This window comes from Benincasa hispida, chromosome 2 (assembly GCF_009727055.1).
Source record: "Benincasa hispida cultivar B227 chromosome 2, ASM972705v1, whole genome shotgun sequence".
Taxonomy (NCBI): domain Eukaryota; kingdom Viridiplantae; phylum Streptophyta; class Magnoliopsida; order Cucurbitales; family Cucurbitaceae; genus Benincasa; species Benincasa hispida.
Window position 1 is genome coordinate 21,932,300 of NC_052350.1, and position 11,882 is coordinate 21,944,181.

An 11,882-nucleotide genomic window follows, 5' to 3' on the forward strand; every position below is an offset into this window, starting at 1 on the left:
TTTGCCAGCAAATTCTTTTAATTGATTATTTTCTTTTGAAGTTCTGATTCGTTGTTATTGCCAGCAAGCTCCACCCCGAAAATTAAAATTAAAATGGCATCAAGATGAAAATTGAAAACTTGCTTCTGCTTCCGCCTCGGAATGTTTCTGTTCGAAAGTTCATGCGTTGTGAAAAAAATATCAGAATAGATAAAAATTCTTGTAACGTAGATAAAAAAACCTACCTTATTCTTTATGAATAAAAGATACAATGTATTGACTAATTGAAGGTTATTCATGCACAATGTTACCAATTAAATATAATACATCCCCTTGGGAAAAAAAAAAAAAAAAAAAAATACAATAGCATGCAGTACTAGTTAAAATTTAATGCAAGTTCATGTATGCTATAAAAAAAAAAATCAAACTACTATAAGTACTGTACAAACAACATCAAATATTAGTCAATCCAAGTCAAAAGTGACACTTCACATCTAAAAGGTGTTCAAAAATCACTAAGGACGTATTTAGAATACATTTTTAAATGTTTAATTTTAAAAAATAAGTCATTTTGAAAAAAACTGAAATGTTTAGAAATTAGTCAAAATAGTTTTTTAAATGTATGAGAATGCAAGAAAGTTACAAATAAAGTACAACTATATTTATATTTTAATAAGAAATAAACAATAATAAAATCATATTTAATTAGCTCTAGTTATATTCGTAATTTTATAGAATTATTAATTTATAATATTGAAGAGACTATTTAGGATTATTTTCAAATATAAGAGAATGAACCAACTTATTTACAAATATAACAAAATATCACTATTAATATGATAGTCAAATATATTTGAAAACATTTATAGCAGTTTTACCCTCTAAAACAATTATCTATTTATGGGTCTTCCAAAAAATTATTATTTTATTAATTTAGACATTGGGCTAACTAAAAATTATTATTTTAGAGAGTTATTAATTAATCTAGTATTAATTTATAGAGTAGGTCGATTTATAAATTTAATTTTTAAACTACTTTGTGAATTTGACTGAATAGGTAAAATCGTTCTTTGTAAAATAAATAAATAACTTCAAACTAATAATTAGCATTGTTTTCAAATTAAAAAAATAAACCAACTTATTTACAAATATAGCAAAATGTCACTAGATAGATCGCGATAGACTCTTGCTGTATATGAAAATATATTTAGCAGATTTATCATTTAAAATAATTACTCTAATAATAACGACTAATTTTAAGGTTGATTAAAAATACAAAAACTAAATTTAACCTTCGTAAAAATGAGGTAAAATAGAAGAGTCCAAAGTCCACAGATATGCTCAGGATGAGAAACATGAAATAGAAATGGAAATATGCTGAAATACATTTAAAATTTATGCTCTATAAGAAGTTTAATGACAGCATTTGTTCTTTAATAATTCACAATATACATTTTGTTGTCACTGATTTTTTAAAAAAATATCAGCAATTTTCTAGTGTACATTCATGAAAACAAGAATCCATGAAGTGTATAATTTATGCTCTTTATCGAAACTTTTGAATGTAGGCCGGAACAATCAATGGTATTTCGTAGTTTTTGGATATGATTGGGAGATCAAAGTAGAAAAACTTATTAACCCATCATTGCAAGAATAGAAGAAGAGTTAAAGCTGATATTATTGCTACTGAGATTTGATGCTCATAACAACCTCTACCTCCATGTTCCTGCATAAGTGAACAAAAGCAAGAATGATTTACAACATCAGAGAAATGTGTATTCTACTCAAAACTCATCTTTCTTAGATAACCAAATTCAAAAGATTGTCAATTTCCAACCAAATATTCTGGTGATCATTAAGATGTTTCAAGAACAAAAACTGTATGAATATAGACAGCTCGAATACGACAGAATTAGTACGGATGTAGCATCTGTTGGATTTTGGCAAAATATTAAGAGAGTAGTTGCCCTACATTTGAAAGATTCAAGAAAGTGATGGGCTCCAAACACTATAAAAAGAGTTTATGCCTTTGGTTGCTAATCATCCAAATTTGAAATACTTTGAACTTAGTATACTAGCTCAATTGTGTGAATAGTATAATGTTTTGAGAGAGTATTCTTGTAATTGAGGTCGAGAGATATTTCGGTGTGATCGTAATAATTTTTCACATAGTGGAATTTTTTTAATCCGTGCTTTTTTCTCTAGTTTGAAGTTTTCCGTGTTAATTCTTGTTTTCTCAGTTTTATTATTTTCTTCGAATCTCTGTTATTGTTCTGCTTATTCATGCAGTAATAGTGAGAAGTTTTTTCCTGACAACATCCCCTGTCAGCTTACATTTAGCATGTTGTTTAGATTCTCTTCAGGCTAAGATCTCAAATCTAATAAGAGTCTGAATTTGGGACAATAAAAGTCATAAGTGAAGTGAGATTCATAAAATTTTGTTGTTACAACCAAATGTGCATACCAGTTGAGATACTTTTGTGCTGTCAAAAAAGTTGTTCAAAAAAGGAGCTTGAACTTTTTCTGTGAATGATAGTAATTCAAGAAGCAACAGAAGAATATGCAAAAGGGTCAATACCCATTTCTTACATACCAAAATTCTTTCTTCCCTGTTCCAATAAATCTAGTGCAAGAGACCTAGTTAGAGATATAATAGGATTATTATCAAAATATTAGTAGGATTATTAGAAGGGGTATATTAATAATTAGAGAGTAAGGTTCTTAGAGCTTTTAGTTATAAATAGAGAGTGAGATGAGAGGAAGAGAGTGAAAAATTTTATGGGATTTCTTTTGGAGAATTTAGGGAGAGTCTAGCCCTCTCGAAAGGCTCGTAGTTACCTTGTTTACTTGTTCTTATGATCTTATGATATTGTAGTTTCTTTATTGATATTATAATATATATTTCTATCTTTTTTTGTTCTCGTTTTGTTCTTGATGTTCTTGTTAGGAGGTATCCTATTATGAAATTTTGACTTCCAACCCATGTTGGGTTCTTATGAGTGCAGATTCTATGATTTTATCTCCCATCATTCCCAAGGGAGACAGAAAATCATAAACTGAAGCAATGATCTAAGGGAAGAGAAACAAAGAAAGACCATCTAAATGTTCCAATCTAATCAAGTCACTAATTTTAGTAGATTATCTTAAGCCCTCTTCAGTAAACATTATATCCTTTTAATCATTTTAAAAAGCACGAATATAAATACAAGACATGAATACGATACGACACATATATGACCATTCGTCCTTTTAAAAAAAATTAGAATATGGCACAAAAAGGACACGTTATTAAAACATAATTTTTTTAAAAAAAAAAAAATTATACATCATTTTTAAACTGGAAAGAAATTTAAAATCAATGGATTTATGCGATATACTTAAAAATTAGTTTTTTTAATATTTCACAATAAAATATTTATTATTTTTATCATATATGTGTCTATATAGAATATGATGCATGTCTAATAAACGTTGGTTCTATTTTGACTTCGTACAACTAGTGTCTAACACATCTATTATGCTAACAAGTGCGCAATACATGTCCAACAAGTGTGAGAGTGTCCAAGTGCAGATACACTAACCATACTAAAGTGTCCGTGCTTCTTAGGCTGTCAAGAAGCTAAATATATATGAACTCGTGAGCTAAATATAGATGAACTTGTGTGTAGGAAAATTCAAATATATCATTGTAGTAGGAAAATTCTCTTTTGCTCATAAACAAATTTTCATACCTTAATTGTTGAAAGTAGTGAATATGCGGATGAAGGTTGAAGTCCTCGAAAGCCAATATCATATGAAATGCTTCCATCAGGCTTGAAAAGTCCATAGTTTCTCTCCGAAGTAGGTCCCCACTTCAAATTCTCATTAAACAATGCAAAGATATATGCCTTAACCACATTTTTTGGCCTAAGAGGAGTTCCTTTCTTCTTGGCAAGCCGTTTCCTCAAGTTATAATTGTATGTCCGTGCATTATCTATAGTAGCTGCTTCTTCATTGTCATCTCCATGTGAAGCCCATCCTGTTTCTGTAACTATGATTTCCATATCTTTATATCCAGCATCTTCAAGTGCAGCATAAGCAGCATCGATCTGAGCATCGAGCATGTTATCATAATGCAGGTGAGTTTTAGGATCATAAATCCCTTTTGTTGATAGAAAAAGAGCATAATTAATATCAATATTTCCAGGGTCACTCATGTAGGCCAGAAATGGGTATGCATTTAAACAGAAAGGAGAGCCAATTTGTGAGAAGAACTGCAATAGAGGCTTCATATACTGAGCAACATTATCTCTGAATTTACAAGATGAAGGAGGAAACGAATTAGAAAATACAGCTTGGGAGTGTGCTGTAGTGATCTGAATTACACCATCTAAATTGAGCTTCTTTACAGCATTATAAATATTTTTGGCTGCACCCAACAATACTGTCCATAACTCAAAATCACTCCCTCCCAAAACCTCATTACCTATTGCAATCCCACAAATAAGGGTCTCTGGAAGAAAGGGCTGCACATTTTGTTTAACCCAGTTCAAGGCATGATCTTCATTTGCACTCATTTCATTCAGGTTTTCGTTTGGAATGCTAATGACAATCTCTAGCCCTGTCCCACTGAAGGCCTTGAGAACACTATGATCAGCATCATAAATCCTAACATTCTTTATCTTAGCAGCTCTAAGAAGAGTAACTACTTTATCAGGTGAAGGGATGTTATTTGCAATTCGTCCATAGTTTATTCCATATGTCCCAGTGAATGCTTCTACTGTTAACAATGCTGCAGAAAAGGTGGAGATAATGTCCATTAATCACTCTACGATTCGTCAAAACGATAGACAATAACGGGACATTCAAATGCTAGCTTAAATTTTAAATCCAGACAGAAATCTTGTGCAGCCAACATGAGGTGTTAAGTTGGGTTAACAAGTACCACTTTCAAGCCAACAAGAGTTCAGAAAATGCATAATTGTATCAAATTGGCCTGAGGACATAAATTCACAGGAAAATTCGAATGAAGTAGAATTCACATCAATCCTCTCCTAAAGAACTTTCTCACTCTATCCACATGGAAGATCTATAATGAAAATTTGAGCATCAAAACCAAAGGGCATGTACTGGAAATACAAAGTAGGATCACAAGAAGGAAGTTTCTAATGAATGATATCAACTCAAGAATCGTTGAAGACATCCTAACATCTCTGATGTAACAATCTATTTCCTACAAAACCATTTTTAACATAATTAAGCATACTGGAAAGAAAGGTCTCAAAAGTAAGTTACAAAAACTAGTAGAGTAGTCATATTGAAAAACAAAAGCAAAATTTACTCTATCAGTATTTCACAGCCATATTTATTGTCAAGCCATAAGCTCGAACATTAGTCCAATCTAAAACAAGCTGAAGAAGAAACAGAAAGAGAAGGGCAAGAAAAGCAAATACCATGCGGAAAGGAGAAAATAAACAATAAGGGAATCAAGTGCAGAAAGAAGCATAAACCCATCATCATTTCCACAGCGACAAACAGCAGAACTTGAAGAAATGAGTAAATTTCTTCAAATAAGAATCCCACTAGGGGTGATTTCAAAAACTGTAACGCTCTGCTTCTTCTTCTTCTTCCTCAGGCATCCCATAAGCCAAAAGATTCACACACCTATCTTCGATTGAAGTTGAAAATGGAGGTCAAATGGGGTTTTTGGTTTCTGGGTTTAAAGTTTGGGATCTGGGTATTGATGGAATCTTTCCCTTTCTTTCATCCACTTTGGGGAGCATTGAATAGAATGGAGAATTGACATTATGAGTGTTTTATGGTGTATTTTGAATGCTAAAATAATAACCAATGGGCTTTGCTGACCATTAGGAGCTTTTGGGATGAGCTACCATTGGCGATTGCCTCCATTTTTACTTGAGATGGTGACGGCTGTGCGGTACTTTTACTACTTCCACTTGTTCTTGTGTGCGATGAACTTCTTTTGGGTTCCCTTAAAATTTCCAAATGCATTATGAATAATGATAAGCGTCATAGACTGCAAGTACTGAATTCTGGGTTTTAGAAAATGGTGATTGGCGATTGTAATGGAAATCTGTAGTAGTATAGGTTGTAATTTATATAAGTTAAATTATCTAAACTTGTGTTTATACATATTTTTTATTTTGAAAAATGTTTAATAGTTATCTCAATTTTGTATTCAATCAATATTTTGTGTCAAATAGGATGTCATCTATTCGATTTTTTATTAATGAAAGATAATTTTTTGTAAGATAACCTTGATTCTTGTGAAAAAAATTAAAATTTGTTTGACTTTTTCAAAACAGTTATTTTTATCTGCAAGGTTTTAATAGGGGTGTTCAAAAACCCCGATAACCCGATCAACCCGGACTATCCACGGGTTGGATTAGGTTAGATTTTATTTTGGGTTGAGTTGGATTATAAATTTTTAAAAATATTAAATTCGGGTTGGGTCTCGGGTTACTCCATTTTAGGATCCGACCCGAAATAAAACATAAAACTGACATATCGAGACGCGAGACCGGCAGACCGCCTTTGATAAGCGATCATGTAGCAGAGCTCAGTGATCGTATAGCATTTGGTAAGCAATCATGTAGCATTTGGTAGGCGATCATATAGCATTGGGTAGGCGATCGTATAGCATTTTGTTACTCAGCGATCGTGTAGCATTTTGTAAGCGATCGTATAGCCTTGGGTAGGCGATCGTATAGCATTTTGTTACTCAACGATCGTCTAACAGAGCTCAGCGATCGTGTAGCCAAGCTTAGTGATCGTGTAGCATTTGGTAGGCGATCGTATAGCATTGGGTAGGCGATCGTATAGCATTTTGTTACTCAACGATCGTGTAGCATTTGGTAAGTGATCGTGTAGCATTTGGTAAGTGATCGTGTAGCATTTGGTAAGCGATCGTGTAACATTTGGTAAGCAATTGTATAACATTGGGTAGGCGATCGTATAACATTTTGTTACTCAGCGATCGTGTAGCTGAGCTCAACGATTGTGTAGCATTTGGTAAGTGCCCGTATAGCATTTGGTAGGCGATCGTATAGCATTGGTAGACGATCGTGTAGCATTTGCCATTTGGTAAGTGATCGTATAACAGAACCGGTGACCCAACCCGGCCCAACTCAGAAATTTTGGTTTAGGTTGGGTTGGGTTGACCCTCCAAAAATGAACTAATAGGGTTCATTATTAGCCAATCCGAATTTTTGGGTTGGTCCACAAAATTCTCCCAATCCGGACTATGCACACCCCTAGGTTTCAAAACAAAGTTTTCTAACCTTGTGTTGGCATTACCAAACCTTTTTCAAATTCCTCTCTCAATCTAGTTTCAGTTTTATCTCACTTTCTTGCTATAGTTCTAGTTCTAGCTCATTTTTTAGCTTTTGTTTCTAACTCACTTTCTAGCTCTTGCTTTTGTACGCACTTTTTTGCTCTTGTATTCTACACTTATTCGTTTGATGATGAAAAAAATCTTCATTTGTTATCACTGACTGTCACACGTTGCCAAAGGAAGAACAAAAAACACCTTTCATTGCCTACGTTGTCTGTTGTTGGAAGGAAATACAGGCAAGGAAGTGTTGTCGTTGCTGGAGAGAGAAGGCAAGAGGAAGAAGAGATGAAGAGATTTGGAGAAAAATAAAATGAGAGTTGAGAAAGAAAGGAAAACAAATAAAATATTAAAAAGAGTTTGAGAAGAGTTGTAAAACCTGAATTTGAAAAACTAGGTCAAGTAATATTTGGTCCAATTTTTTAGGACATTCTAGCAAAAAATTCCAATTGAGAATTAAAAATTTATATTTATGAGACATAAGATTAAAAAGTTTACTAATCTATGCTTTTTCAAAACCTAGAAATCGAGCAAACAACTCCAAAAAGTGAAGTTGTAAAATTTAACTTTAAAAAGTATTCTTCTTGGAATTAAAATCAGAAAATCATTAAATCAAAATGAAAAGTTACTCAAAGAAAGAGAAAAAAAAAATTCAGGAATGAAGACTTTTTGTGCCGTCCACCCTTCCCTCATCTCTTTGGTGATTGACCTATAATAATTAAGCTTAATATTAAAAAATGCTGTTGAATTTGTTGTCCTTAATCACAGCTTTAGACGTCTTTATTGATTTGTCTGTTTGTGATAAGATATATTTGTTCAATTTTTATTTTATTTGATTTATTCATTTGACCAAAATAATTATTAGTCCTGATGATTTTAAATCTTATCTCACTTAAGCCACTTTGAACTAAAAAAGAACAGAAAAGAAAAACATTACATCTGTGTACACTTTTATAAAACTTGTTTAAAAGAATAGTTGCTCATTGTTTTTAATTCAACCAAATTGGTTTATCTTTTCCACTCAAATTGTAATTAGCCCCAAAAGGTCTACACTTTATTTTTCTTAAAATATTCCTTGAGATTCTGAACTGCCACTTGGCTGGTATTCTAGAGAATAAGTTTCATTTGTTATGTTCCATATTTTTTTATGGCTAATTTCGTAAGGATCAAGATTTTGACAAAGGTAAGGTTTCTAAGTCAACAACTTCAATAAAATCAATAACTGCTGTACTACGAAATCATCACAAGACTGCATTCTAATTACACTGTCATGTAATGTAAATGGAACAGAAATTGCTGCACACTAAATGTTTATACAAAGATGGTACATACAGATACAAATGACTATCCTAAAAATGATAATTACATAGATATGTCTCAGCATACGAATCGAGTAATCGGGTAAATGATGTTCGAACACTGATATCTTCCTTGTTTAACGGTTCGAACTAGACATGTAAATCAATTTCACAGATTCACATCAGTTCACATAACTACTTCCAGTTCTGTTAACTTTCTACCTTTTCATCATGTTCTTCTTTGGTCTCTTTTGCTACTTCTTCCACCTTGATTTCTCCTGATATGGTAGAACTTTAGTTAAGTTGGTCTTGGTTGTTTCTTTGCACTTCAACTGTTGTTTCTTCTGGAATGGCTGCCTTATCCTTTGAACAAGTAGAAATGGATTCCTTTGCATCATCTTGAAGTTGAACCTCCTCTTCCCCTTTTGTTCCCTCCAAACTTTGATTCTCCTTTCTTGCATTTTCAGAACCCTCACTAGCCTGCTCTGTTTCAGCAAGCTTCTCGCATTCGTCGCCATCAATACCCCGTCCCTCTTCAGCCACTTCGATGGGGGTGGGGATAGTCTCATCTTTCACATTCTCCTCTTTCAATTTACTATTTTCATCATTTCCCTCCACGTAGATTTTTTTCACCTTGCCATCAACTTCGGTCTCATTTTCCTTATGAACTCCTTTCTCCTCGAAACCGTCTGGGACAACATCTGCCTCTTTATTATCATCCTTTCTCGAAAGAGGTTGTTTTCGTGTTCGTTTCTTAGGCCGTTCAATTTGAGGTGAAGGGGGAGCTGCCTTGGCCTTCTCACTAATTCTAGCTGATCTTCTAGGTGTTTCACCAGTACCCCAATCAAACTCAGAAGATGCTGGATTACCAGGGTGTGATTTTAGATACTGATCCAGCTGCCTTTTGCTATGAATCTCCTCCCCTGTAGGAGCTATGAAGATGATTTCATTTTTCTTAGTGATCCCATCTAACTTGGGCAAAAACTGCACATAAACTAAGATTTTCTCACCTCATTTTATCTCAACTTAATAAAAACTCATTAACATCAATCAAATCATCTTCATCAACGATTGACCCTTCGCATCCTCGTTATAATTAACCTAAGTACCCAACAGAGGCTGCATACTAATAAGGACTCCCAATTAGAAAGAACTACCATTCACTCAAAACAAAGGATAAATAACTACAGTTAAGAAAACAACCATCAAAGATAAAAAGAAAATGTAAATAATAGAAAATCGACATAGAGATTTACGTGGTTAATTAACAGTGTGTTAGCTAATTCTACGAATAAAGGGAGAGAGCAGTTTATTATTAGAGAGAAAATATCATATTATAGTTTCAGAGAGATGCCTCTAGAGTTAAAAGAGAATTTATGCAGCACATTCCTCTAAAATTTAGGGCAAAAATCGTAAATAATGTAAATGACATAAATACGAACACAACTGCCCCAAAACCTCACTAAGGCATATCACTCCTGAACCCCGATTCACTGACCAGACAGCGAGATCCCGTGTTTGGTCGTTCATGGCGCCAGATAAAGGATTCAGGACATTCCAACAATATAAAACAAAGTATGATGATAAAGAAAAGAGACAGAACCAACACCAACTTCCACCAAAATCCCAAAAAGATAACTGGCTGATGAGTACTAAACAAAAAAAGAGAGTTTCAATAGAATCTACACAGAAAACACACACACACACAAACCCCTAACACCAAAGCACAAGAGTTATAGAACTGTGCTTAATTCCAAGGATACCCATTAGCCCTAACCTCCATATAAGTGCAATCAAGCTTTATATCCTAACACAGAAATGCCACCAAATTCACCGCACAACAAGTGGGCAAAGGGAAGTTTAAAGGAGAGACAAAAATGTAAGACAGAAAAAAGAATATGGGGGAGACCTTTTTGTTCCAACCAGGAGGAGCAGGCAATTCCACGAACAAAACATCCTCTTTAGACCCCTGTTTTTCCCATGTGCTCGCCATGTTCTGCAACTTCCCAAATCAAGTGAGAATCAAGAAGCTCATAAAAAAGTAGCGAAAAAGAAGAGGGAAAAAAGAGAGATGCTCACTAAAGAAGAAAAAGGGGGCAAAAGACAGAGCTCTCGCCGTCTCTCACTCTCTGTGTTACAACCAAAAGCTATCTGTTGTGGATAATTGATGAGAAATTACGAACCTGTGGCGCCTGAAGAACAACAAAAGAGGCTTTTGGGGTCGGAATTTGGGACCCATTTAAGCTGTTGGGTGGATGGATCAACAAATTCTTCTTTATCGTTCCCATTTTTCTCTCTTGCTCGCACCATCGAGACAAGGACAGACAGAGAGAGAGAGAGAGCGCCAGAGCGGCTGTATTTGGGTTTCGTTTTTCTGTTGGTGTTCTTGGAAGCATGACGGCATTATGGTTGAGCGACACGTGTCTTCTTTTGGACACAGTCGGATAATCAAATGGATGCACAAGTATAATATGAGAAATCTCGTTACATAGTTGAACCGACGTCGTTTTGTCCTCTTATTTTTATTTGTTTTATTTGTTTTTTTTGTTTTTTTTGTTTTTTTGTTTTTTTTTTTTTTTTTTTTTTTGTGTTGGTTAGTTGTTGAACAATTTCAATAGAAAAGGCATGGTTGTTAATTAGGGGGAATATTAGAGAGAATTTAACATTATCCCGAAAGATAATCGATTACTATTTAAGGTGGTAGCAATTTTAAGAATAATAACTAAGTGTATAATAACATTTTTAAAAAATTACAAATATAGTAAAATCTATCAATGATAGACTTTTACTGTTGATAGACTTGTATGGTCTATTAGCGACAGACCACCAATGATTTGATCTATCATTGATAGACCATGAGAGTTTATCAATGATGTCTATCAATGATAAAAGTTGATCGTTGATAGACTTTGTTATATTTGCAATTTTTAAAAATGTTGCTATATATGCTAATATTTTGAATATGATTGCTGTATTTGCAACTTTCCCTATTATTTAAAGATGAAAAAAAAAATAGAGATGAAGGGTGTGTTTGGATTACATTTTTAAGTATTTAATTTAAAAAATAAATCATTTTATAAGAAATTGAGGTATTTGGCAACCACTCAAGATAACTTTTCAAGTGTATTTTAATCTGTTTTTATATAAAATGTTTAATTAAAAATGATTTTTTTGAAAAATATTTTTTACTTAAGTCAATCCAAACGGACTTGAAATTTACGATTTTTTAGTTCAAGGAGGAGTGAGGACAAGAAACATACACTTGAAACAAGCTC

At 33.3% G+C, this 11,882-nt stretch overlaps 2 protein-coding genes across 3 annotated transcripts; both read right to left on the reverse strand.

Moving 5' to 3' along the window:
- Positions 1 to 1,342: 1,342 nt before the first annotated feature.
- Positions 1,343 to 5,977, reverse strand: LOC120070559 (glucan endo-1,3-beta-glucosidase 14-like). The gene is made up of 3 exons (XM_039022351.1): positions 5,412 to 5,977; positions 3,711 to 4,750; positions 1,343 to 1,705 (listed from the first exon to the last, which is right to left on the reverse strand). The coding sequence occupies exons 1-3, from the start codon at positions 5,476 to 5,478 to the stop codon at positions 1,622 to 1,624; spliced, it is 1,191 nt and encodes a 396-aa protein (XP_038878279.1). The 5' UTR covers positions 5,479 to 5,977; the 3' UTR covers positions 1,343 to 1,621.
- A 2,537-nt stretch (positions 5,978 to 8,514) lies between these two features.
- On the reverse strand, positions 8,515 to 10,959 carry LOC120071840 (methyl-CpG-binding domain-containing protein 11-like). 2 transcript variants are annotated; one of them, XM_039024232.1, is made up of 3 exons: positions 10,791 to 10,959; positions 10,517 to 10,603; positions 8,515 to 9,591 (listed from the first exon to the last, which is right to left on the reverse strand). In XM_039024232.1, the coding sequence occupies exons 1-3, from the start codon at positions 10,893 to 10,895 to the stop codon at positions 8,902 to 8,904; spliced, it is 882 nt and encodes a 293-aa protein (XP_038880160.1). In that variant the 5' UTR covers positions 10,896 to 10,959; the 3' UTR covers positions 8,515 to 8,901. The 2 variants fall into 2 exon arrangements, with proteins under 2 accessions (XP_038880160.1, XP_038880161.1); XM_039024233.1 differs by having other exon boundaries at positions 8,520 to 9,591; positions 10,687 to 10,828.
- Between the last annotated feature and the right edge of the window lie 923 nt (positions 10,960 to 11,882).